Source organism: Staurois parvus, unplaced genomic scaffold (genome assembly GCF_062004578.1).
Source record: "Staurois parvus isolate SC_StPar_1 unplaced genomic scaffold, SC_StPar_1.0 ptg000157l, whole genome shotgun sequence".
NCBI classification, from domain to species: Eukaryota; Metazoa; Chordata; class Amphibia; order Anura; family Ranidae; genus Staurois; species Staurois parvus.
The window spans coordinates 8580678-8607875 of record NW_028317953.1 but is presented as its reverse complement, the minus strand read 5'-3'; the positions used below and the strand labels follow the sequence as shown (position 1 = coordinate 8607875).

The window sequence follows — 27198 nt, the reverse complement described above, 5'->3', positions numbered from 1 at the left end:
GATTTGTTGTGTACATAGAGCAGTGCACATGACCACAACTAACATGCACTGCTTGTTCCAGACAAATGGTAGTGAGGGGTAAAAAGAAAGTTTTGGGAGCTCACAGAGGATGTTACAAGGAGGCTGGAAAACACAGAAACAATATCTTGAAAAATAGATTACATGGTCATTGGATAGTGCATGTATATAGGTTATTTATGTAAAATAAGGATACTGTTTAGTGTCACTTTTAATTCTAGACTTGAATGCTTTCATAGTTCTTCATCCGGTTTTAACATTTTGTCTTCCTAAAAGAGTGGAACAATGTCAAAGATGGCAAAGTTTGAAATCGAGTTGCCAGTATCCACCACAAAGCCAGCAAAGATTTCTGAAAGAGACATCGCAATGGCGACAATGTAAGTACTACGGAAATGAGGATTAGAACTTGCACAAATATTAGAGATCAATCATATAATAGGTTATAATCCATGCAACAAGATCTGTCTCATTTATGTTCCCATATACATTTAGTACAGTTTACCTGGCACTAGATGAATAGGGATAAGTGGTTTTTCCTGCAGCAGTAAAATTCATGAACAAGAATGCAGGTGGTCTTCCATCATACAAGGATTTATTGTGCACACAGAATGTAACGTGTGGGGAGTCAGGTGGCAGATCTCCATATCTCCAAACCTATATTGGTTTTCCAGCAGTTTTATATTGTATATGTTTAGTACATCAAGATAGTAAGTCAACTCTAATTTTCATTGGTCCGTTAGTTACTGACATACTTCAGATTTATCCAATTACATTGAGGATTGAAATATGTCCAATAACATTACAAGTTTCCTTGATATCATCCAATCACATATAGCAGACATTTCTTCATTACAAATGACCGGTGCTTAAAGTGTTACTAAACCCACAACAGTAAAATCAGTCTGTATATGCAGTAAAGCATGCTTGTTATACTCACTGTGGAACCCAAGGGGTTAATCCTAAGGGAGAGTGTATGTAATCAGCACTGGGCCAATCAGCACTGTTCAGACAGAGGTCAGGGGTTCTGCATCCTCCTAGAGCAGAATGAAAACTCCTCCTACAAGCTTTACCCAGTTCTCTGCTGAACACTGATAGAAGTCACAAGACTGCTCTAACTGCTGATGAGAAAAGGTATTTTGCAGTTTATATTTGTATCATATACTGTGGGAGACCAGATTTAGTGAATGCAGGGTCCTGGGTTTAGTAACACTTTAAGACGCATTAGGGTCAAACCTGTCATGAAATGGCGGACATCTCCCATAGAGTCCTATTAGACTATCCTAAGATGGCCACTGGTACTATACCAACCTAGAAGACTTGCATGTATGGTGAACAAGTGGTGCTCATATGTAAGGAAATTTTCCTGCCCCCTCCCTTATGCCAGATGGGAGGGTCAGACATACCAGGTTTGATAAGGCCTCAATATCCCTAACCGGCTCAAGTGGAAAGTCCCCAAAGTGGCATCGGGCAACATTCCGAGAATGACAATCTCACTTTTTGCAGTAAACGAGTCTCTTTTCAGCAGGGTATGTCTAGACCAGGGGTGTCCAAACTTTCGAAAGATAGGGCCAGTTTACTATAAATAAATTGCCGCGCTCAAATGTCGCAACTAATGCTACCATATAAGTGATAATATAAATAAGTCCAAATGTGAAAATAGTCCCAATGTATTGAAACATGCAGTAGATCACTGTATGTCTTCAATATGATTAGTGCTCCACCACCAGAAAATGGTAGGACTCTTACCAGAACATATGGACCCTTATACAAGAGTCACAAATGCATGAGATATATCCACCGAATACCTCAGAATTGGAGGAAGTTAGATCATGGTACTGGATGGCATATCGCCTTCAATTCCTCTCAATTCTTAATCTCACAATTATACCTCTCAGTATGACCATGCAAAGAAAGACAAAGGGGCGACCATTGCATAAAACCATATAACATGTTTATTGGCATAAAGCATTGCACTCACATTCAGATAAGCAGATCAGAGCTGTGTACAGAGTATTCTCATATCCCAGGAACAGGTACACTTCCTGGTTTTAGAAAGCAACATGTAGACGTCCAATGCACAAGCTCCATCCGACGCGTTTCGTCACGTGACGTATTCTGGAGCGTGAAAACCAGTTTACTGCCCTCCCAAACTTTAAGGGGCCGGAATGTGGCCAGTGGGAGTGGAAAATATCTTGGTGTCAGTGGGAGTAAATTATGTCCTTTCTTTGGTAGTAGGGGGAGGAATAGTGTCCTATAGTTGGTGTCAGTGGGAGGAATAGTGCCCCATCTTTTAGTATGGGGGGGGGGGGAATAATGACCAATCATTTTTGTCAGTGGGAGGAGTAGTGCCCCATTGTTGGTGTCAGTGGGAAGAATAGTGCCTCATAGTTAGTGGCAGGAACTATGTCCCACTATTGCTGACGGGGCGGGGGGATAATGCTCCCCCCCCCTCCCAGGGCTGGATAATGGATAAAAGCAAGCAAAGGGCCACAGATTGGAGAACAATGGTCTAGACCAGTGGTGGGCAACCTTTTTTTTCAACTGAGCCAAATCTCGCCAAAACCACGATTGAAATTTATTTTGAGAGCCACATTTTTAAAACTGAAAATACATAGGATGGTACACTGTTTTTAGTTTCAATAAGTTTTTATAGTAATTCATCCCCCATATAGTAATTAATCCCCCATAGTAATTCATCCCCCATAGTAATTCATCCCCCTTATAGTAATTCATCCCCCTTATAGTAATTCATCCCCCATATAGTAATTCATCCCCCATAGTAATTTATCCCCCCTATAGTAATTCATCCCCCCTATAGTAATTCATCCCCCCCTATAGTAATTCATCCCCCATATAGTAATTCATCCCCCATATTAATTCATCCCTCATATAGTAGTAGTAAGTAAGTAGCAAGTAGTAAGCCAAGTCCCCCCTATGTCAATTCACTTACCTTTGCTCCGCGCGTTCCTCTCGCCGTGTTCCCGCGCCGTTCCGGTCTTCAGGGCGGACTGTGAGAGGAGCCTAGCTCCTCTCACGTTCATCACGCTGCCCCGCCTACACACATCCTGACAGCCAATCACTGGCTATCAGGATGTGAGTGGCAGCGAGACTGGCCAATCATTGCATTTGAGCGCGCTGCCCTGGCTGTTTTTTTTTGGGATCACGCTGCAGAGTCCCTGCCGCCCAAGAGGAGGGAGGGGAGCGGGCGCCCGGCACACAAGAGCCGCATTAAAGCGTGTAAAGAGCCGCGGCTTGCCGACCACTGGTCTAGACATATCATATAGCTGCGTTTATAAAGTATGTATGTAATATGTTTATACCAATATAAGTATGAATTAGTGATCTTATAGTGTTACTCCCTTTTTAACTCCTTATAACACTCTAAAATATAAAGAATGCTGGCTTCCATTTATCTACATGAAAGTCTTATCTTGGGCTTTATGCACTTATAAGGATGAACACTTATGAATGTTGATTTCACATATTCCGCAAATCACATTATTATGAGGATGCGGAGTGTGTCCAGTCTATGACCAAAAGAAGTCAATAGGGCGTCTCCAGATCCCCTGCCCAAGATGTTTTGTATGTTTCGTGTGGTTTATATTTTGATACAGTATTTGTTTCTGTTACACTTACACACTGTTCTCTATCTTAATTTTAATGCTAATATTTTCTTGTTCTGTATTTTTTCTTGTTAGATATGGGCAGCTTTATGTTCTGTTCCTGAGACATCATGCAAAAGCTTCAAGCAGCCCTGGAGCTGAGGTGGTCTTCTACCACTTACCACGGTATGGAATTCAGTTATAATAACATGGAATACATGGAAATGCTGTATATCTGAGTGAAACAGCAGTTTGATATACAGTATGTGTTGGGTCATACTTACTGACGTGGCTCAATTTCCCTAAATATCAGTAAACAGATTGGAAGTGTGGAAGCTCATCGGACAGCCTGTGTGTCTCTGCTTTAAAGGATAGGTTTACCTCTTGTAACATGTTGCAGCTGTATGTAACATTTTACTTTGCTCCAGTCCCTGCACTCCCCTGATTCCCCACTGTGTGATAGTGATTGGGGGATTCTCTCCCTGCACCCACTGTCACAATTTAAAATTAGCATGGCTGTGCAGTGCTCCTCCCACACAGCGGTGTCATTGATTTATACAGATCTGTGAATGAATGAACTACAATTCCCATGGAGGCAAACGGCTTGTAGCAGGGGCGTATTTGCCATGAGGCAAACAAGGTGTTTGTCTAGGGCGGCATTTTTCAGGGGGGCAGTGCTGCCCCCCGGCAGAAGTGGCACGCGTGGGAGCCAGTAAGGATGGGGAGCAGGTGAGGCACAGCGATTTGCTGAAGGGTGTCCGACTCTCATTCTGGGACTGTTGTTAGAGATTAGCTCAGAAGGCTGACGTTGGGCATTCCTGATTATGGCTCCCGGGGTTGCCGGTGGGTGAATGCCGGAATCTCAATCTCTTTTACTCTTGCCTAGGGTGGCACACAACCAAAATACGCCACTGACTTGTAGTTCTCAATGAGCTGCAAGGGTGCTGATGAGCGCTCTCATAGTTCATTCACTCTTCCTGCAATTCAGTAACTGTCTGCCCAAACAGGAGGTATTGGCTGACAGCTATACTGAGGTGTCTGCAAGAGCCTGGCATTGCACCTGTGATCCACTGATCGTGGGTGTAATGCTTTACAGGCTGCAAGTGTATCCAAAAAAAATTAAATTTTTTTTTTATGTGCAAAATCATCGTGTGCATGTATTTTTGTTTTTTTGTACACAAAAGGTGAACTTATCCTCTTTATGTTTGGTTGCCTGAGACAGTTTTCTAAATGTACCAACCTGTCTGAGCATTTTGTTGTGTCTATTGGATGTTTTTTCTTCATCTCCACTATTTTAATCACACAAGCTGTAGTAGCGGTGACTGCCTTGACAATATGAGAAGCCTTTTTCAGTCCTCAGATGTAAAAACGCCAAAATAAAGCTCTCAAATTTGTATTTGGAGTTTTTTGGAGAAGCAGGTTCTGTTAAATTTTTTAGAGCCAAGAACTTATGTTTACCAATGGAAGCTTTCGGTCTGCTTGCCAATACTTCCAAAAGAACATGTTCAGAGTCAGGGAGACTGCAGTTACCATTTTGAGCATTATACTGGGTCACACACTAAAACTCAAATCCAAAAGAACAGCTCGGGGAACATGAGTATTTAAAGTGCTTGCTTCTCTGTTTGTTGTTTAATGATAGAATAAATTGTGCCTGCAGCATCTGCTAGCTTTGATATTTATTTTTTTAGTTGGTTAGGTAAATATGAACCATTCACTCTTGTTAATCTGGCAGGTAGTGAACTTGAAGCAAAACACTAAAGGCTCATTTACACTTGTGTTTGGGGGCAGTAAAAATAAGAGATGTGCACAACAGAAAAATGTGTTTCATGTCGGATTCCTTTGTTTTATCATATTTGCTATGTTAGAATGATTTTCAGAGTTCCTTTTGAGTATTGGGATTCGTTTTGTATATTCGTTTTATTTCAAATCAATTCAAATTTCTGAAGACTGCTATATTTCTATTTTTTTCTATTCAAATTTCAGAAGATGGCTGTATTCTTTTTATTATGTTTCATTTTATTCTATTAGAATTTCAGAAAAAAAAGTTTTAAAACTAGTAAATATAATATATTTTCTTATCTATTACTAATATTAGCAGCATAAGGATTAAAAATGATCAATGTTGGTTGAGAGAGTGAAGTTCCATTTTAAGCTGCAAAGGCAGTAAATGGTGGTATACACATGTTGTGATGTTTTGCATCACAGCTCTGTGAAAGTTATCCCTTCTGTCATGCACGGTTATCTCCCCCTGAACACAACCCATTCACTTGCTTGCATTAGCATGCTGCATGTTTTTAGGTGTTAAAACAGATGGTGAGGAGACAAAATAATGCCTGTCAAACAACCTCTGAAGAGCATTCCATGGTGGATCACCTTTCAGAGGGCTACAGCTAGTGTAAACTAGCCATAACTCTTTTGAAAGCTGATATACTGCTATGTTGGGAACAACTTAATTTATCCTAAGTTATAAATAGAAATAGCAGCAAATGGCCAATTTAAATTACACACAACTGAATGACCAGCAGAGGAGATTTGGTCTGTCTGGATTAGATAGGCAGAGGTGGCAAAAAGGCATGCAGGAGTCCTGGCCTTTCTGATTGAAAAGTCCAACATACTCAGCAAAGTAAGTGTTATGGATGCACCTTATGTTTTAATTGGATGTAAACTCTTACATATACCCAGTGAAGTGTCTGACCTCAGGAATACACAGAGATTAAACAAATCCTCCTATGTAAGCTGTACATTTTTATCTACAGTCGTCTTTCTTCTACATCCATTCAAAGTGCAGAATTTACACAGGATCTCTCAGCTCTGAAAAGCAGGGGGTGGAGAGCTGAAGTTACATCAGGGAAGAGAGCTCTGAGAGCTGATTGGAGGGAAGGGACCCCCCCCCCCTTCACACAGCACAAAGGAACAAAGAGGAGACTGTCATCCACAGGCTGTGCCCTTCCCCTGTCACCATTTTTTCTTTGGTGTCAGGAAAACTCATTAAAAGTGACTCATGCAGATGACAGAGAAACAAGGCAGCAGACAGAAATTATACTTCTCGCTCTGGAGTGAGACAAGCACACACTATAGAGAGATATGCTTTGTTCATATTTCATGTCTGCGTTTTACAACCACGTTAATGCTGGGTAAATCTTTTATATAGATAATGGAAAAAAGGTAAAAAATATCAGTTTATATCTTTGTGTATTGGTCTCATCTTGCTATCGCTTATCAGTATGTTTTCCTGTGTACTAAGTTTCCACTCTCTCTTCAGGGAAGGCTCGTGTAAAAAGATGCACATTCTGAAACTGAACAGGACAGGGAAGTTTGCACTCAATGTTGTAGATAACTTAGTAGTAGTTCATCACCAGGATACTGAGGTAAGAAGGTGTGCAATGAGTTCAACTATTACCTGTGTAATCGTGTTCTTCTGAGCTCTTCATTTATACCTTTCAGACATCTGTGATCTTTGACATTCGCCTGCGAGGAGAGTATGATGGTACAGTGAACTTACACCAACCAGTGCTACCTGCCCGTTCTATACATCCATACCACATCCCCATGACAGGTATGCGTTCCCATGATCAGCGCCTGATGCTTTTTGGTGTGTGTGGTTTCCCACTTTGTATATGACCGTTCATTTTGGGTTGACTGTTCATTTAAAATAATGCTTTGATTCCAACATTTGTAATATTTTGTCAAACCAACATAAAGTTCTAATGTTAGAAAGCAACAAACGATGTAAAAATAAATAGTTGTTCATTCTTTTTCTGTGTTCTCTATTTAACAGGCCCTTCGGCTGCGGCTGGACAGGTCCCAATTCCCTGCAAACTCTGTATCCTTTCTGACTTACAGGCTGAGCTGATGCTGCATGTTTAAAGTGTGAATAGGAATCCCTTGAAATATGTTTTGCAAATGAGGTCTCCAACATACATTCATTTATAGGGTTTAATCCAAAGAAAAAAGGTATACCACTCAGGCAAACAATCCAGATCAATCCACAACAGGTGCAGGCTCTGGCTCGCCACCACACACGATGCAATAGGAAGAAGGGTCAGCCGCATACTGGAGAATTGATGAATATAGTGTGTATTTATTGATCCATAGGACACACAAAACACCAGGATATGAAAAAAGGTCCTGTATTCACGTCCTGGTGTTCTGTGTGTCCTATGGATTAATAAATACACACTATATTCATCTATCCTCCGGTGTGCGGCTGACCCTTCTTCCTATTGCATTTATAGGGTTTATGTTAACCTATTACAGGGGTAGGCAACCTTTGAGAGGTTGGGATCCATTATAAGTACACTGCTTTCAGTAATTGTAAACTCTAGGCATGAAAAATACATTTTTCAGACAGGAACTGAACACTCAACTTTTCTGTATAACTGCATTAAGGTTTGCATTGCCCTCAGAGCTTCAGAAAGAGACAGCCCAGCCAAAGAAATACACTACTGTGGCCTCAGTATCCCATTAAATAGCAATGGCTTCCAAGCCCAGCTGAACAGTTACAGACCAGAATGATGTCAGTAGTGTGCCTGTTGTTCCATGTACTTGTATGAAAAAGTATCCTTTCCTCTTTGTATTGCTTCAATTGTGTGAAATATCTGGTGTTCCTGCCAGTCTCTCTGCTTTCCTATTAAAAACCAACCACACTAGGCATGAAAGCACAGGATGGTATGGTCAGTTTTCTGGTTGTGCTGGGAGCTAATCCAATGACCAGGCTTGTGCTGACATGCCCCCTCTGCACAGCCATTCACTGGGAAGATCACTATACTGCTGTTTCTCTTTCCCTAGCTTCTTATGCAGCTGAGAACAGATGTTATGTGATCACTTATAAAAAAGGGGGGAAAAGAGTTTTTATAATGTTTTTTAATATGTATAAATTATTGTTTTGCCTTTCATTTCTATTTTAGACTAAATGGGTTGTTTTTCATAGTGAGAGTTTACATATTCTTTAACAAGGCTAATCTGCATGGTTCAGGTGAAATGAAAAACTTTTTAGATAAATATTGCTAACCTGTAAAAGTCACTATCCATACTCCTAGTTGTAAAATTTTAGTTGTCCTGACAAATTGGCAATTCAGTGGGCAGGAGCTATATAAAAAAAATATCAAACATAGGCTTGTATCAGGCAATCAGATTGTACTCTTTAGTAGCCATGAAACCATGTATAGGCAAACGTTAGTAATTTGGTGCCCAGGCGATATAAATCAGATACTAGGCAAGGGTTGTTTACAGCTGAACAGTTGCTGTGAATCATTTGTCAGGCAGGAGGATCAAGCCTGAATAAACCCATGGTCAGGGAGTGCAGTAAAGCAGCATTGCTGTGCATGCTCTCCCTCCCTTCTACTCTTGCATCCTAAATGCCAACTATTTTCTATTAAAGTGAAAAGAGGCTGCAGTGTTGCTACCTATCAATAGATGGCGCTCTTACTATTGCTGCTTCTCTACACTATGCACTCTGTATGTAAGGACCCTGCAGTATTGTGTCACTTTCTTCCAGATGATGTATTTTGTTCTTTAACTAGCAGATTCTTCTTCTTGGATTGTCTTCCAGCCAGATATCATAATCAGTGCTAGTGAAGGTAAGAACTAGTGAAGGCTGTTGTGGGGGTGGTGGCAGGTGCATGTTAATTATGGGAAGAGAAGTTTGATAAGCAGAGAACATCTTTACAGTGATTCTTATGTCTGTCCCCTTACACTATGTAGTATTTGTTTTATGTCCTCAGGTTTCCTGTGGTACCTCCGTATCAAACTGCAGCCTATCGTGCACCTGCTCACAGACAAGGGCCGACTGATGGATTTTTTGCTTCAACGCAAAGACTGTAAAGCTGTTATTTTATCAGTTTGCTCACAAAGTTAGTGCTGCCAACACTATTTTATCACAGAAAATGCCGATTGTAATAGCATAAACCCAAACAATGTTATGTTATGTCTTCTTCAGTGTTATCGGAGATGGATAGGGCATCGCTGCCAGTCATTGCTACAGTCTTCGACAAACTCAACTGTGAATATAAGAAATATTTAGAAGCTGAGCACAGCTACACAGTGGTAAGGTCTTCTGTAGTCTGGCCAGGGACCTGTTTCCATGTTCAGTGGACACTGCGGTTTTCTGCATGAAATCAGTATTCAGTTCAGTTGATTTTAGGGTTACTACCAAGACATTAATTGAACATTAAAGCAAGAAAACCATGTGCAAAGCTTGATATTTTTAGGTAGCACAATGTTGTGTCTGTTCTTACCTTCTCTGTTGGAGTCCCTGAAAATCTTGTGCAACTTGTGTCTTTCTGAAAGTTGAGATATTGGAAGTCCTAATTTTGTAACAGGGCTCTGCTGGAGAATTAGATAGGGAGGAGAGTGCAGTAAAGGTAAAAGCAGGCACCTAAGGTATGTTGGTATAGGGTGGAGGGGTGCGGAGCGCTAGGAGACCATATCAGATGTATAATCCAACAATAATCACATATATATTTGATCCTCTAAAATATATATATATATATATATATATTATGAACAAAAACCGTATAGGTAATTATGGCGGACATGTGAGCGCCCAGCCGCGTCCTAGTACACACACGTCCGGAGGTAAATAATATCTCCATATAGATGTGGATCTCAGGGTAGAAGGCAGCCAGCTGTCAGAGCGAGAAGCAACTCTAATGCACAGAAAGAGAGAGGAGACACAACAGCACCACTCTAAGTAATTCCAAATTTTAGTTGCCTGGCTATAATGCTAATCCTGTGGTTTCAGTTCTTTCTGAGTCAACAAGTGGAATAAGTATGAATATCAGGAGTTCTGCACTGGCAGCATAGTTCTTCCAGAGTGGCTATAAAACTACTGAAGCTAGAGATAGCCAAGGTGTTGGCATTTACAGAGGTCAGCAATGGTTGCCCCCATATTTCTCTCTAGTACAGGTTATGATAGATAACATAGAAGGATGGATTAAATGGATATATGGATAGATTAGATGCATTAGACATGTAAAAAGGAAAAAGGTCATTAAACCCAAAATTAGTTTTTGCATGCAAAAATATGTTCTCTACCTGTCTGCACTGCATTTCCATTTATGAATATTGTGATTTTTCATGAATACCTGGTTGATCCTGCCATTCCACTGTACTCCCCTGTTTAGCATGGAAACAGGTAAACAGTCAATCCTGTGTTACCACTCTCAGCTATTTTATTCCTTTTTTATTCAGATTTTTTTTTTTCCCAAAGCAGATCTTTACCCATAACAACTTGATATAAAAATGTAATGTTCTTTAGCAAGGAACATACATTCCACATATTAATTATGCTACCAAAATTAGTGTGTGCTGTAAACTGTCCCCAGCATTGCTCCTGTTTCTTCTTGCTTGGAGGCTTTCATTTTGCTGAAGCGCAGGGTCCTGAGCAGCATTAAATCATTAGACTGTCAGCAGATTCACAAATTCCTCTACAAATTCAACACAGTGCCTAAAAATAAAGAGCAACTGGTCATGTGCAGAGCAGGCTGAGACACTGTATTACTGGATTTTAAATCATATAGGCACTTAATTTTTCAATTTTATACATAGCTATACCTGCTACAGGGGCCAACCTGAAGTGATCTAGCAAGGCTTAATTTTCTGACTAAAGTTCCACTTTAACTATATAAAGAGTAGTGTTACGCTACAGTCACACAAACTGGGGCACTCCTCTGGATGTAGTCCAAAGTAATCAGTAAAAACATGGCATCGGTAAACTGTACATGGGTCTTGCAACGTCCAGTGCTCCATGAGCAAAGGACAAACTACAATATACAGGCAAAAAGGGGGAAACTGAAGCACAGACCCTAGCACTCAACACAGAATAGTAGTACTTAGTAGTCTATTAGTATGGCCCAGGGGCGGACTGACCATTTGGAAACTCGGGCACTGCCTGAGGGCCCGGGGTCAGTAGGGGGCCCCATGAGATGCCCCTAGTACCTTTTTTCATAGGCTTTTTTGAGCTTGAGCAAGGACACAGGGGCCCCATGATTCCCCTATTGCCCGGGGGCCCCATAAGTTGTCAGTCCGCCCCTGGTATGGCCTTGAGATTTTTTTTTTTTTAAATGTAACTGCAATAGCACTAATTGACTCTGTTCCTGGTTTACTCCACCCACACCTCTTGCATTGCGGTTCAGAGCAAGTACCCGAACGTCATATGACTGCGATATTGAGTGCATAAAATAAAGTATTTGGAAATAAGAGATCTAGAGAATGTAAGTGAAAGCATTTCATTTGTTAATCATTCATACCAATCTATTGCATTGGGTTTAATGATACTTTATGAAAAACATCAGATGTAAAAGAATGTTGGCCCAAATTGCGTGTTGTAAGTTGATGGTGTTAGTTTTAAATGATCATTTCAGACATAATTACAGAATAATAGATATTAGGATGATATCATGTCCTGGGTCTGACTCTGTTCTTTATGGTACAGGCAGTTGAAACCAGTCAAGGTAGAAGTAATGCTCTTGTGAAGAGACCTGTGCGTGGACAAGCTGTTATAGACCAGTCTGACATGTACACACATGTATTGTCTGTATTCACTGACCTGAAGGTGAGTCTGCTTGATTTCTTCTACAAAGGCTTCAAAATTGACACAGAATATTAGTAGTATATTATTATACACTTTAGAATGTTGTCCTTTTGCTAATAGGAAAATCTAGAATAATTTAAAAAAATGAAATCGAGAATAAGCTTTTAAGAACTCCACTGATCACTTTTTATATCCAATACAACTGCAAAAGTCCCTGTGTCTTAGCTTAGCAGATCTGAACCAGTAGAAGATTGTGGGTATCTCAGATTTGTGTATACTAGAGCTGTGTGGATAATTAGATGGATTGATTTAGATGTGTGAACAACTTTGTAGGCACCAGATTGAATGCTGGCAAAAGTTTAATGTACTGTTGTTGGAAAGCCCCTTTACCCTCCCTGGAGGTATTCCCGAGTGTAGCTCGGGGTAAAGTTTCAGCACCACAAGCGGTAACCCCGAGCTACACTCGGGAATACACTACAGCTTTGCTCCGGGATCTCTTCTTCACTTACCTTGTCCTTCACTCCTGCGATGTCCCTCCTGCAGTGTCCCCGGCAATGTCCTCCGGCCGATGCCGGCATCTGTCTTCTGGGTTGCGTTCCCTGTGACGTCAGGACATACGGGGGGACGGAACCAGCGGGAAATTTAAAAATGTGAAAAAGTGACATTCACTAAATACACTAAAATCACATAGTAAAACATTACTGTATCAAACCATTTCACATACATTTTGTCCCGAGTGCTTTGTCCTGTGCCCTGCCTGCATTTTTACTGTTCTTTCTGCCTGGAAACTGAGAAATGTCCATGGCGTCCAAAAAGCGTCTCTTTAGGTCAAAAGCTGTTTTAGACCAGCTAGAGAACAGCGATAGTAAATTAGAACCACTTGCAGAATTGAGTGATGATTCATGGGGAAATTCTTCATCAGACACTGAAAACGATTTTGCGACTGAGCTCAGTGATGTGCGAACTTGGCGCTATATTTCAAATTTCAGTGTTTTTGGTTTGATTATATTATTGAATTAAATTTATTATTATAATATTTTTTATGATTATTAAATTATAATTTATGATTTCGTGTTTCAAATTTTAACATACCTGGGATGTTTACTAGACTCTTGTTCGGACAGATTTCAGTGAGTTATTCCTAAAAATTACAGGCCTGCAATAAAAAAAATCACACAGCTAGGGAGGTTAATACTTTCTTTTTTGTTTTCTTGATTTGTTACCTAGGAGGCTCCACATAAGTTCATCATTGCTGTCCTCATGGAGTACATCCGTTCTCTGAACCAATTTCAGATCCCTGTACAGGTATTGAATGCATATATTTCTCTAAGACTTTTGCTATTGCTTATCCATTGCTCACAGTTAGTGTTTAAAGTCAGATTACTGATTGCCCCATTGTTTTCTACCTGTCAGAGCAAAGTTGTAGGCTTAGTGCCAGGTTAGAAGACCCCAACAAAGTAGGCCATCCTTTGGCCCTCTTTAGCTTAGTGCTGAAATTATTTTAGGACAGTTTTACCTGCTTCAGCCCCTACTGACATGAGGCAGGAGATGGGGTAATGACATTGTGGCCTTTAAGGCCGGACATTGAATGGACACATTTGCACTGGGAGGGTTAGTATACATGTGAATAACAAGAAATGCAGCTGTCTATTTAAGGTAAAGCTGCATCATTTTATTAAAACAATTTAAGGAAGAAGATTCAAATTCTTGCAAATATCCATTCCTGGTTGGTTCTCTTTAAAACCCATCCACTCATATAGGCTATTTATTATCTAATTGGACAACACTTTTTGAGCTCTCACTATATCCCTTCTCTTCTTTCTCCTGCAGCACTACCTATATGAACTGGTGATAAAGACTTTGGTACAACATAACCTCTTCTATATGCTCCACCAATTCCTTCAGTATCACGTGCTCAGTGACTCCAAACCTCTGGTATGTTCATTCACACATCTTCATAGGAATGACCTTTCACAAGAGTATTCTTAGTAAGTGCAGGAAAAATAACTTGAAGTGCAACCCCCCCCCCAACAAGTACTTCCCTTCCACCAGTTATTTTCAAGTCCATGTGAAAATAAAATATACCCTGGGGGTATATACAGTAACCTCCAATTTAATATCTTTTTTTTTTATGAATAGAGTACCCCTGTTAGACTTGCACATCTGCAGTGGTTATAGGTATTCTTAGGGATTTTCTATGAGCAGATTTGTTAGGACCTTTGTTGATGGCCTTTTGTTCATGTTATAGCAGCTTCTCTACCCATACAAATCTATGGGAATGCAAAACCAGGCATTCCAACTGCAGGGTAAATGCACCTGTCAAGGAATTCTGATCCCCTCTGAACCATCTCAAACTGATGTCAAAAGCAAGCTCAATTACCCATCAACACAACTCGAATCCATTGACACTACAGGGGACATTTAGCAAACAAAATGGGGCAAAGCCACTCATTTATTATAAAGTATGTACAACTTTGTTTTTTTGACCCATTTTGGAATCCTGGGCAGCCGACTTGTTGCCTAGTTCTTACTCAGACTTGCTTGCTTCAGGAAAGTCAGAAGTCCTTGTGTGCATACATGTTCCCAGCAGTAACTCAAAGCATTAATGTCAGAGGGTCAGCATGACAATGAGACAACTAGTATTTTAAGAATGAGCTTGACAATGGCATCCTCAATGTGTATCTCCTGACAGGTTTCCTGTAACCCTTTTGCTGCCAAGCCCTGCGCTCCACTTTTAAACTCAGCTGGTCGGACCATTTTTGCAATTTTTCCATTGCCTTTTTATTTTTCCCTTTACAGCTTTCAGAGTTTGTAAAATACCCCCTAAACCATATATTTTCTGAAAGCACATGACCAGTAGAATAAAAAGAAGGTGCTACTGATTTTTAGGGCCCCATGATATTTGCGCAAACGTTTATCAATCAATATTTTTGCTAAAAATTCACTAAAATCATTAGCAAATACACATTTTCTCTAGATTCCTACTAAATATAAAAGTTTTAACCTGTATTGAGTTAATAAATATTTGTAAATTTTTTAAATTGTGCCTTTTTTTGAAATGTTGAAAATTGAATGTACGCAAAACTGTAAATAAGCCTAGTTCTATAAAAATCTGTAGGTTTTCATTTTTCACTTACAGCTTTTAGAGTTTGTAAAAGAACCTGGACCTTAGTTAAGTGGTCCCTACACCCAGTGGTGTTTCAGGACCTGTCTAACGTGAGGATGGCAGAGGACGTAGACCTCCTGGCCTCTAGGTGAAACTTTTTCTGCTTCTCTGTATTGAGGAGTAGGGCATTCCGGTGATGCTCATTGCTCCAGAGTGGCCCAAGTGGATGTGGTATGCCAATCTGGTAAGACACCTGGCAGACACTAAGTAGTTTCTGCTGGACTCATCAAGATCTTCTGTCCCAAGGACTGATTTACCATCCTGCTTCTTGGTTGCTGGCCAGAATTGCTGTTAAAATCCGGATTTTGAGGACTTTACTCCTCCCAAGGTCTATTATGAGGAGATATGAAAGAAGCACTTCACTTGGTGTGAGTCTCAGGGTTTCCACCCTAGGAATTTCTCCTTGAAACAAATCCTTTCCTTCCTGCAGCTTAGTCTGAACACGCCTTTTGGTTCTCAGCACTATGAAGGGGCAGGTTTTTGCACTTTCTATTCTGTTTCAGGGGCTGTTGACCTTGTACAGGAGGTCGGCCATGTAGCCTGTAACTGGTTCTCTGTTGTTTACTTTCACCCACAAATAGGTTTTCCTTGTAGCCATCTCTACTGCAGGATGAATGTCTGTACTGGTGGCATTATCCTGCAAGGAACCCTTTTTTGTTTTGCATAGGCACAAGGTGTTTCTGAGGCTCAGGACTTCCTTCTTGCCTAAGATATTTTCTGCCTTCCACCTCAACCAGGACATTGTTCTTCTGTCCCTCTTTACAGCTGCAGTTCATCATTTCTCTCCATTGTGTGGATGTGGCTCAAGCTGTGTGAGTTTATCTGTTAGCCACTGCTTCTTTCAAGCTTATGGCCTCGAAAAGCAAGTGCCACCCTTTCCTGTCAAGGCAAAATCTACTAGATCTGTTAGTGCTTTTGGACATCAAGCAATCATTTTCCAGGTTTGCAATGCTGCCACCTGGCATTCTTTGTATATTTTCTCAAAGTTTTACCAGGTTAGATATTTTGACATCTGATGCCAGCTTCAGGCGTAAGGTCCTTCAGGTGACTATTTGAGATTCAGGCAGTCCTCAAAACATACCTCCCAACTGTCCCTGATTTGGAACAAACTCCCTCTGCCATTCCTTCATCCTCATTTGTCTCTGATCTATATAGTTGTATATAAAATGCACTATTTATCTTTCAAAAAGTGTTTCCCAGTGCTACACCTTTTCATCTAGCTTCTAAATTGTTGCATTTGTAAACTTCAAATGCCAACATAAAGGAATAGTAGTAGTAAAAAAACACTTGTAGGTTTAACAAATCCTTTTTTTTTTTTAAGTCTAATTCTCCTTTAGCGGAGTGTGGCAGTGGGTGTGTCCTATGCCTCCATACATTTGCTAATAGGTGTTCCTCGTTCCCATTTCAAAAAGTTGGGAGGTATGCTCAAAATTTTTTTTTTTTTTTTTTTTTCCCTTTTTCCTAGGCCTGTCAGCAGTTGTTTGCTGGGATGCCTGCCCCTCAGTTTGACTGTTTTTAAACATCCCAAAGTTTAAAGACTTCCTGTGTCCTTCAAGGGACGAGAAAGAAGAAAATATTTTTCTAAAATAGTTTTCTTGGGAGTCCATTTAGGTCCCAATTCTGTTTTTAATCATGCTGTCAGCACTACTTTGCTACAAAACAAAGTACTACTAGTAGTAGGTGGGACTGGCCTATGGGATTAATTTTGTTTTTTTGAAGGGGATTTTTTTTGCCAGTCTACATTCCTTCTGTATGTGGCAGTATAACCCAAAGGTTAGAGACTTTCCTTGGACTCCATTGAGGGAGACTAGAAGGATTTTATGAGTGCAAAAATCCTATTGTCTTATTTGAATGAATACTACAGATTTGCAGTGTATCTTGCCTTTTAACATGAATATTTCCTCTTTCAGGAATAGTTTTAGTTTCTAATTATATACTGTATTTCCAGGCATGCCTATTGTTATCTTTAGAGAGTGTTTATCCTCCAGCACATCAGCTTTCCCTGGATATGCTAAAGGTAAATATTTTTTCTTACATGAATATTGAGCTCTAAATAGAGAATCATTCAGGGCTGGTTCACATTGGGATCACACAAATATATGCCAAATTCCCACGTGGTGCTATTTTGCAGCCCATTCAGTTGATGGTCTGAAATTGCATCAGAGCGCGGAAAAAGTAGTGCATACAGTACTTTAAAATAAACATTGGGCTGCACCAAACTGAATGGTACTATGGTACCATGCGATTTGGTGCTGTTAACATTACATAGGCACCTGCAGCACATCGCAAAGACAGAGGGGGGTACCATGCCTTTCCCCAAGCATGTTCTGGTGTAAACTAGCCATTAGTTATAATGGTCCTGGACAATGTATGTGTTGGCCATATTAAACCAATAAATGCCTACTTTATGTTTAGACAGACAAATGATTGCTCCAATTTAATTAGCTGTGTGCACAACACCCTGCTATAAGTTAGTATTTTTTTTACATTTATAGAATATAATTAACCATACAGGACAACGTGCACTGTGAGAAATGAGGCTGTATTGTGATGTAATAGACATGGTGAAGGTTATAGAAGAGTGGTAATGTGGCTTAGTAGTCAGCACTTCTGCCTTGCAGCATTGGCGTCCTCAGCCAGGACATGATCTGCAAAAAGTTTAGATGTTCTTTCTGTGCTTACATAGGCTTCCTCCCACACTCCAAAGACATACTGGTAGGTTAATTATCTCATATCTAAATTGGCCCTAATATGTATGCTTGTGATAAGAACCTTATATTGTAAGCTCCTTGAGTGCAGGCACTGAGCAAAATAAGCACAACGTGGAGAGTTTGTGACACAGTTATGTTAGCATATTGGTTTTGGAACATAGAGATTTGATACTCTTAAATGTCGGTATTAAAAACAATAGAAGAAAATAAAAGGTAGTGTTAAGGATATATATAATGAATGTTTTACTGTTATCCTTCAAAAGGAGAAGGGTAATTCAGACAGGACATTGAAAAAGAATATCCTTGAGGGATAGCAGACATGGGTAATATGCAACACAGCAGGGTTAAAAAAAAATAAAAACCCTTACATATACCTAGTGAAGTGACTGGCCTCAGGTGATACAAAAATCCTACATCAATTGTACCTGTTTATCTTTAGTCTTCTCTACATCTGTTCAAAGTCCATAATTTATAAAGCTTGTCTGAGCAGCCATAAAAAAAAAAAAAAAAGAGAGCTAAGGTTACACTCTGTGGAGAGGTGATTGGAGGGAAGAGACAGATTCCCCTCCACACAGGAACAGAGCTGAGGCTGTCAATCTGCTAGAGCTCCCTCCTCTGTCACCTTTTTTCTTTTGGTGTCAGGAAAACTTGTCAGAAGTGATTGATGCTGATAGCAGAGAATTGTAGCAACAGAGAGAAATGATACTTAGAGGTTGATTTATGAAAACTGGGGAGTGCAATATCTGGTGTAGTTCTGCAGAGAAACCAGTTAGCTTCCAGTTTTTTTCCTTTTAATTTAACAATCTGAAGTTAGAAGCTAATTGGCTACCATGCACAGCTGCACCAGATTTTGCACTCTACAGCTTTAGTAAATCAACACCTTAGTGCTCTTAAGTGAGACAAGTACACACCAGAGAGGGATATGCTTTGTTCATATTTCACGTCCTAGGTTTACAACTTTAAATTTCACATATGATTACTTCATCTCTACAGAGGCTTTCCACTGCTAATGATGAGATTGTTGAAGTCTTGTTATCTAAACATCAAGTTTTGGCAGCTCTGAGGTTTGTGAGAAGCATTGGTGGACATGACAGTGTGTCGGCTCGCAAGTTCTTGGATGCTGCAAAGCAAGCGGCTGATGACATGCTCTTCTATACAGTCTTCAGATTCTTTGAGCAAAGAAACCAACGTCTTCGAGGAAACCCTAACTTCACACCAGGTTAGATTGTGTAAAATTAGTGTATATCCCAACACGATATTGAGTTCTCATTTTCAGATGGGATTCATATCCATGCATTCCCCAAAAGAGGGGGAAAAAAAAAGCAGGTACAGCTATATACAGTGCCTTGAAAAAGTATTCATACTCCTTGAAATTTTCCACATTTTGTCCTGTTACAACAAAAAATGTAAATGTATTTTATTGGGATTTTAAGTGATAGACCAACACAAAGTGGCACATAATTGTGAAGTGGAAGGACAATAATAAATGACTTTCAAACTTTTTTCCAATATCTGAAGGGTGTGGCGTGCATTTGTATTCAGCCCCCTTTACTCTTTTACCCCTAACTAAAATCTAGTGCTACCAATTGCCTTCAGAAGTCTCCTAATTAGTAACTAGAGTCCATCTGTGTGTAATTTAATCTCAGTATAAATACAGCTGTTCTGTGAAGCCCTCAGAGGGTTTGTTAGTGAACAAACAACATCATGGAGGCCAATGAACACACCAGACAGGTCAGGGATAAAGTTATGGAGAGGTTTAAAGCAGGGTTAGGTTATTAAAAAAATATCCCAAACTTTGAACATCTCAAAGCACAGTTCAATCCATCATCCGAAAATGGAAAGGGTATAGCACAACTGCAAACCTACCAAAACATTGCGTTCCACCTAAACTGACAGGCTGGGCAAGGAGAGCATTAATCAGAGAAGCAGCCAAGACGCCCATGGTAACTCTGGAGGAGAGGTAGAGAGCCACAACTCAGGTGGGAGAATCTGTCTACAGGACAACTATTAGTCATGCACTTCACAAATCTGGCCTTTATGGAAGAGTGGCAAGAAGAAAGCCATTGTTGGAAGAAAGTCATAAGTCGTCCCATTTGCAGTTTGCAAGAAGGCTTAGGGGGGACACAGCAAATGTGGAAGAAGATGCTCTGGTCAGATGAGACCAAAATTTAACTTTTTGGCCTAAAAGCAAAACACTATGGGTGGCGGGAAACTTAACACTGCACATCACTCTGAACACACCATCCCCACCGTGAAACATGGTGGTGGCAGCATCATGTTGTGGGGATGCTTTTCTTTAGCAGGGTCAGGGAAGATGGATGGAGCCAAATAAAGGACAATCTTAGAAGAAAACCTGTTAGTCTGCAAAACACTTGACTGGGGTGGACGGTCACCTTCCAGCAGGACAACGATCCTAAACATACAGCCAGAGCTACAATGGCATGGTTTAGATTAAAGCATATTCATATGTTAAAATGGCCCAGTCAAAGTCCAGACCTAAATCCAATTGGGAATCTGTGGCAAGACTTAAATTGCTGTTCACCGACACTCCCCATCCAATCTGACAGGGCTTGAGCCATTTTGCAAAGAAGAATGGGCAAAAATGTCACTTTCTAGCTGTACAAAGCTGGTAGTGACATCCCCAAAAAGACTTGCAGCTGTAATTGCAGCAAAAAGTGGTTCTACAAAGTATTGACTCAGGGGAGCTGAATACAAATGTACTCCACATTTTTCAGATATTTGAAAATCATTTATAAATTTTCCTGCCACTTTGCGTTGGTCTATCACATAAAATCCCAATAAAATACATTTATGTTTTTGGTTGTAATGTGGAAAATTTCAAGGGGTATGAATAGTTTTTCAAGGCACTGTAATTCTCCCAATAATCTTCCTGCAGTAGCGCAGCTGCATCTGGTGCTGTGAGCCTCCATAGGTTTATACAGTATGGAGCCCAGTGAAAAGGCAGGAGAGGCTCTAGATCACAGGTGTCAAACTGGCAGCCCTCCAGCTGTTGCCAAACTACAAGTCACGTGAGGCATTGCAAGATTGATAGTTACAAGCTTGGCTCCCAAAGGCAGAGGAATGATGTGACTTGTAGTTTCGTAACAGCTGGAGGGCTGCCAGTTTGACACCCCTGCTCTAGATTATTTCAGGACAACTACTGAGAGTGGGATGTTAGTTTTGTATCAAATGTACAACTCTAAGCAAATACTGTCCATGTCACACCTAACTTTTTCAAGATGTCAGTGTAATCAATTACTGTATATCTTAGGTTGATGCTCCTAACATGTTTAAAATAGTTGTTATTCTTATATTTGTGCCCATATTGTAGTACTTGATAGTCTAGCGGTTTTATAAAATCAAAGTTGAAATTATCCATTAGTTCTTATACTGAACCCATAAACTATAACTATTGTATACTATTCTAAAATGTATTAAAAATTGGCTATGGATTGCAATATTATAATTCCTTTTGCATCGATCTGAAAAGTGAATGCTGATTTCCCCATTGGCTACTGCCCGTTTCATGAAGAAGGTATAGAAATAAAATGAATGAAACCAGTCTGCTAAGTTCCTTTTTTTTTTTTTTTTTTTTATTAAAAAAAACCGTACAGTTCAATTTTAGTTTCCCTTAAAAATGAAAACTGGAAGTAATGCCTGCACTGTGTGAATCAGATACAAGTTTTCACAGATGTAAACTCCTGCCATACCTTTTCCTATGTGCATAGAATGGAGAAGGGGGAGAGTGGTCATTAGGATATGGAGTAGAACCCTTCAAGAGGGACAGATGGCAATATAAAATACTTTATTGGGAAGGTGTGGTTTTCTTTTCCTTTTTTTTTTTTTTTTTAAGACTAGTGTGTGGTCATGTTGGAAAGATCTCACTTCTGTCTGCAATGTCACATTGACAGAAAATGAGTGAAATCTTTCTTGCTGGGACATAGACATAAGTACAAGCCAGCATTTCCACCCCTTCACCACTCTATTCAAAACAAAGGTTTAGCTGAAGTTTCACTAACATTGCTGCAAGGCCATGCATCTGTTCTACTCATACTTCCTTCATATTTCTTCTCTGTAGGAGAACACTGCGAGGAGCATGTGACCTTCTTCAGACAGAGGTTTGGTGAACAAGCATTGCTAAAGATTAGTTCTGCTTAGCCTTCATATAAAAATTGTACAAATGTATTATACTAAGAATAAAGTTCATGCAGATTCTGCTTATAAAAATGGTGTGAGCTCCTTTCTTTCTTCATTTGGCTCAAATATTCTCTAATATATAAAAAGTAAATATATTAGCAAATTAGTTAATAAAATATATTTGCCTTTATGATAAAACATGATTCCATCTGAAATCAAGGAACTTGCATTGGCTTTGCATTTAGAAAACAAATTTTGGATCTGCCCATAAATTAAAGAGATTGTACAAACAAAAAAAAAAAAAAATGTAACTTTTATATACATGTGGAAAAACTTCTTGAGCATTGTGGAAGTCATTGGCTGTAACACTGCTGTCATGGAAGAGTCCTTTCCTGAGACTGCCAGCTGCAGATAGGGTATTTGAGGTGGTGCTGGGTTCATCCTGCACTGCAGCTGGCTCCATATTTTCTACTGCAGAACTTGGGGGTCCTTATAATCTATATAGTCACTCTAGTGGCCAAGAAGTCTTTCTTCTTCTGTACCCCTTACTCTCTCCCGTGCTGCTTGAACCTTGGCTTTGTTCACTCGTGGCCCTGGGGAAAAAAAAAAAAGTAGTTATATTTTGTCAGGAATACACAATTACCGCTGGGTCAGTACACATTTTAGTCATTTGAGAGCCTTAAAACATAGGTGATACAGCGTTAAAAAAAAAACAAACCAATGTTTCTAGGGTGTATCTTTCTCCTATCCCAGTACCAGTAATTCATTTCTTTACATTTTGTAAAATAAGAAAATAAAACTTGGATTTTTGTACTCAGTATACAATTTGCGTCCCTCAGTGGAATTTAAGAAAAGGATTTTACACTGCCAGCCAAAAGGAGGATTGGACAGTGGCAAACAAAACGCTGTAGACCGGCCCAGGATAACTCCTCCTCCTGTCCAGCATGCCGGATCAAAAAACACAACGGAAAAGAATCTGTATCCCTTAATGGACTCCAAGAAAATAATTTTTACACTAGGTACAACTCTAAAACTACCTACCTTCCCTGACTCAGGAAGAACGCCCATTGCCTCTTGATGGAGGAGACACAGCAGTTACCCAAGTGGCATCTGACCCAAAAGATCTAGCCCTGGCTCTATTCGCATCACACCCGCACCAAATAGGTGCAGGACCCTTTTTTGGTCTGCACTAGAATTGGTATTCACACCTAAGCAATCTGATTCTACACATTATACCGCGTTTTGCAGACCAATGTGGGGGTGTCATTAACATTCGCACCTGCATCGGTCCGTGAGAACAGGATGCGATTGTGATGCAGTGCAGAATTCGCACTGAAAACACTGCGAATTCTGCACCGCATCAGTGTGAATGAAGGCTTAAAAAGGAGGGATTCCAAATCCTGGTAGAATCTTTAAAAGGTAAACACCCTCTACCAGTCAGATACACCATGGGTGTTATATCACATTAATAAGTTCCCTCTGAAAAAGGAAACCTTTCCAAAACACCCTCAGGCATGGCCCAGGAGACTTTAGTGTATTTCCAATCTACAGCGATGAATATCTAAAACAGTGTGTGCAGTTGTAAGGGCTTGGAAAGACCTGAAGCTGGAGGCAGCAGGCTAATCTTCCAAATGTAAAGTAGTACATACTGTATCAAAAAGAACAGTCTCTTGTGTCTGAGGGGATAGCAGGAGAATTTAGTGCATCAAAAACAGTCTCATCAAAGAGCGATTGTGGGAACTCTGGGTATGAGAGATGGTCACTGTGATCACAGTGGTCTGGGGCTTTGGGAAGATCAATGGTGAATGCTGCAGGGGAAGGGATAGAAGCACACTTAAAGTCTCAGCAGTCAGTATCCACAAGAAACTGGGTGACTTTGGCCACAAAGTCTAGTTTGACTGCAGTAAAGGCCCCTGCTGACCGGGTGGGGGACTGTGCCTCACCTGTCAGAGCTAAGAGACTGAAGTAGAACCTATAATCATAAAGTCACTGGATTTCAGACACTAATGGCCCTAGAGTTTGAGCCAGGTTACCCATAACAATGGGACTGTCACCTCTGTGTCCAAACAGACATTTTACAACCGCATGGCAGTGGTGCAACTAGACTTAAAAGAGAAGTTCACCTTTTAACAAAAAATAAATGCACTTTTTTTTAGCAATTAAGAAAATGTGCATTTATTATTTTTAGTTTCTTGAGCCTCTAAAGCATTGCACCAGCGATCAGCAGATTGCTGGTGCCATATAGGCCTCTTGCAGGCCTGTCAGTGTATGTGTGTTCTTGGTCATCTCGTATGGGCAGGCAGATACTGACAGCAAGACTTAATGAACTACCACAGTGCTCCATGGCAGTTCATTGAGAACTACAAGCAGACTGCCGCAAAGGGGCCAGTCTGTTCATAACATGTTACACCCTGAATATGGGTACAACATGTTACAAAAGGTGAACTTATCCTTTAAAGGTTCAAGGCAAGGCCTTGGGTACTCACAAACCCAGGCAGCTGGTAGCTGATGAGGGTTGGATGGGCAGAAGTGACTAAGCAGACTGGCAGCAGGAATGGGCTGAGAAAAAACAGTTCCCTGTGGCTTTATTTTTTGCAAACAGGCGCAGCAGGGGATCAAAGCTTACTCTAGTCTCAAAGGTGCACATGACACACCACCAAGCAGATTATGTCACAGCTCCATCCCCAAGCATTGACCCTTTGTGGTAAAACCAGCAATAAATAGGAAATACAAAAGGTACCCAACAACAGAAATAACAAAGTAGCTCAGTGTAGCAAAAGACATTTGAAGTCAGTTGGAATAAGAAGGCAAAAAAACTTTAGATTTTTCTAAGCAGAGCTGAAGAAAAGATGTGCTTTCTCCAAGCACACTAGTAAAAAAAAAAAAAAACCAAGGCAATGCTTGGTAGGCTGTTGTATAGTCACAGAAGTAGGGAGTAAGTAAAAGCTCTTCAGTAAGAATGCAGACCGTAACAAAACCACAGGCACATAGTCATTTTAAGGTAATGTCAGTACCTTGCTATATTCGGTCAATGATGTCATGAGCATCCCTACCCCATTTGTATATGTAAAGCTGTGGAGAATCTCACACCCACACCTCTATCCCAGCTAACGTCTGGCTTCAGACTAAATCCAAGATCATGCCCAGTTATAACCATTTTCCTCTCTATACAACTCCAAATAATAAGTATTTCCTAGAGTTGACAGTTTACTACCACTTTAATGCCCAAGAACCATGTCATGGCTGGGACTCCTGCTTGCACGCAGGAGGCCCAGCCATGGCATCGTGCTCTGCATTCAAATGACATACTGTGTGCCCTGAATGCAGAGAGTCACTGTGCATGCGCAGGTAACATCATTGGCTATTGCCACAGTGAATGTCTTCTAAATGGTGCACGTTTGGCAGATACTCATTGTACCTACAGGTAATCCTGACTGTAAGCTTACCTGTAGGTACTAATTACTACAGGGGTCTTTACTACCGCTGTCAGAGAAAAGGCACATAATGTAATTTAAGCTTTTGACCTCCAATTTACAGACCAAGAAACAGCACTGATTAAAGTGGGTAAGCCAATCCAAAAAAAGAAAAAGTGATGCTGTGATAAGGACCATCACCTGTCCCTCTACAACCCAGGTGTCAAACTGGCAGCCCTCCAGCAAGTCCCATGAGGCATTGCAAGATTGACAGTTACAAGCATGACTCCCAAAGGTAGAGGCATGATGGGACTTGTAGTTTCACAACAGCTGGAGGGCCGCCAGTTTGACACCCCTGCTCTACATCAATATGTAAATCACAGCACTATATAAGTACCTTTTTATTGGAAAAAAAGAAAAAGCCAATTCCTGTATGGTCGCATGATCTCACTCAAGGTATGCAGTGTGTGGTGGACCAGTTGTCTCTGCTTGAACATTGATTCTCTAAACATCTATGGCTGAGATAACTTTGCCTATGCCCTGAGGAAAATCAGACCATCAGTTTCATTAGGACCAGTGTTTCTGCACCATAGTTCTTTAGATTTATTATAAGAAAGGTCCTTTTAGAGGGGGCCCCTACATACAGTCTACTATGAATTACCTAGCAGTTCTTCCTTCCGAAACTCCAATGGAGAGTTCCCTAAGCTCCCAGGTCTGCATAACTGTTGTAGCTATTGCAATAGGTCCCACTATCCCTGTAAGATGCAAGTTATTGTATACTATATTAATATACAATATAATACAACAGGGGAGCGGGAAGACAATTTTAAGGAGATCTTATTGCTAAAGAAGGCAGTAAACAGCCCAACCTTCTAGGCTCCACCTATGGCTGAAATATCACTTCTCAATTAGACTGACCAGTGAATTAAAAACAGCAGCAAGCTTCTTCCTACACATGGCTGATAAAGTCTTCCACTGAAAGTCATGCCAAGCTGTCCATGTTACAACATTTTAGATGTGTTCTCTAAAAAATAAAAAAAAAACACTGCCCTCACCTAATGACTGAAAAAGGGTTGTTGAACATTGAAACCCAGTAGAGCTAATGTTTTATTTTGAAATTATGTAACGCCAAATATAAGATGACGCTTTTGTGACATCACCTTATTATCTGACAGATCTTGCCTAATATAACTGGCCTATCATTTGTATACAAAATGTTTGCTGCAGAATATCTATTTTGATGTAGTACAAAAGCTTTTGAAAAAGGTATTCTCTCCAATCCAAACATAGAAGTGGAAGCACATTTATATAAATAACATGACAAAACTGGTGAATATAGGATTACCCTGGCACCTAAATACATAACCTTTGCTGACATGGTGATTTTATGGAGTTTAGGCATGCAGAACTGATTATCCACATGGCAAACCAGGAAGGAGCCTAGGGCACAACATATCAGGAGAGGGGAGTAAATCAGGAAGATGGCGTAATCAATCAACCATTTGAACCTGCCTGTCATGTCACAAGGGAGCTTATACTCTTAAACCCCAAATACATAGGCAGAATATCAGCTGGTGCAGTGGAAACCAGACGACATTCAGCCTGTGTGTACAGGTCC

General features: G+C 40.4%; 2 protein-coding genes across 2 annotated transcripts in view; one reads left to right on the top strand and one right to left on the bottom strand.

The window, feature by feature from the left end:
• The window catches only part of RMC1 (regulator of MON1-CCZ1), a 35211-nt gene extending 12954 nt beyond the window's left edge, over positions 1-22257 (top strand). The window contains exons 7-20 of the mRNA XM_089675737.1: positions 295-395; positions 3717-3806; positions 6883-6988; positions 7065-7176; positions 7399-7443; positions 9146-9199; positions 9344-9472; positions 9559-9665; positions 12055-12174; positions 13381-13458; positions 13984-14088; positions 17268-17336; positions 19024-19249; positions 22109-22257. Of these exons, the coding sequence (XP_089531863.1) occupies positions 295-395; positions 3717-3806; positions 6883-6988; positions 7065-7176; positions 7399-7443; positions 9146-9199; positions 9344-9472; positions 9559-9665; positions 12055-12174; positions 13381-13458; positions 13984-14088; positions 17268-17336; positions 19024-19249; positions 22109-22188 (1422 nt within the window). The 3' untranslated portion in view covers positions 22189-22257. The remainder of the gene's footprint in view (positions 1-294; positions 396-3716; positions 3807-6882; positions 6989-7064; positions 7177-7398; positions 7444-9145; positions 9200-9343; positions 9473-9558; positions 9666-12054; positions 12175-13380; positions 13459-13983; positions 14089-17267; positions 17337-19023; positions 19250-22108) is intronic.
• NPC1 (NPC intracellular cholesterol transporter 1) overlaps positions 21598-27198 on the bottom strand; it is a 115983-nt gene continuing 110382 nt past the window's right edge. Inside the window, exon 25 of the mRNA XM_089675736.1 lies at positions 21598-22760. Coding sequence (XP_089531862.1) covers positions 22678-22760 — 83 coding nt within the window. The 3' untranslated portion in view covers positions 21598-22677. The remainder of the gene's footprint in view (positions 22761-27198) is intronic.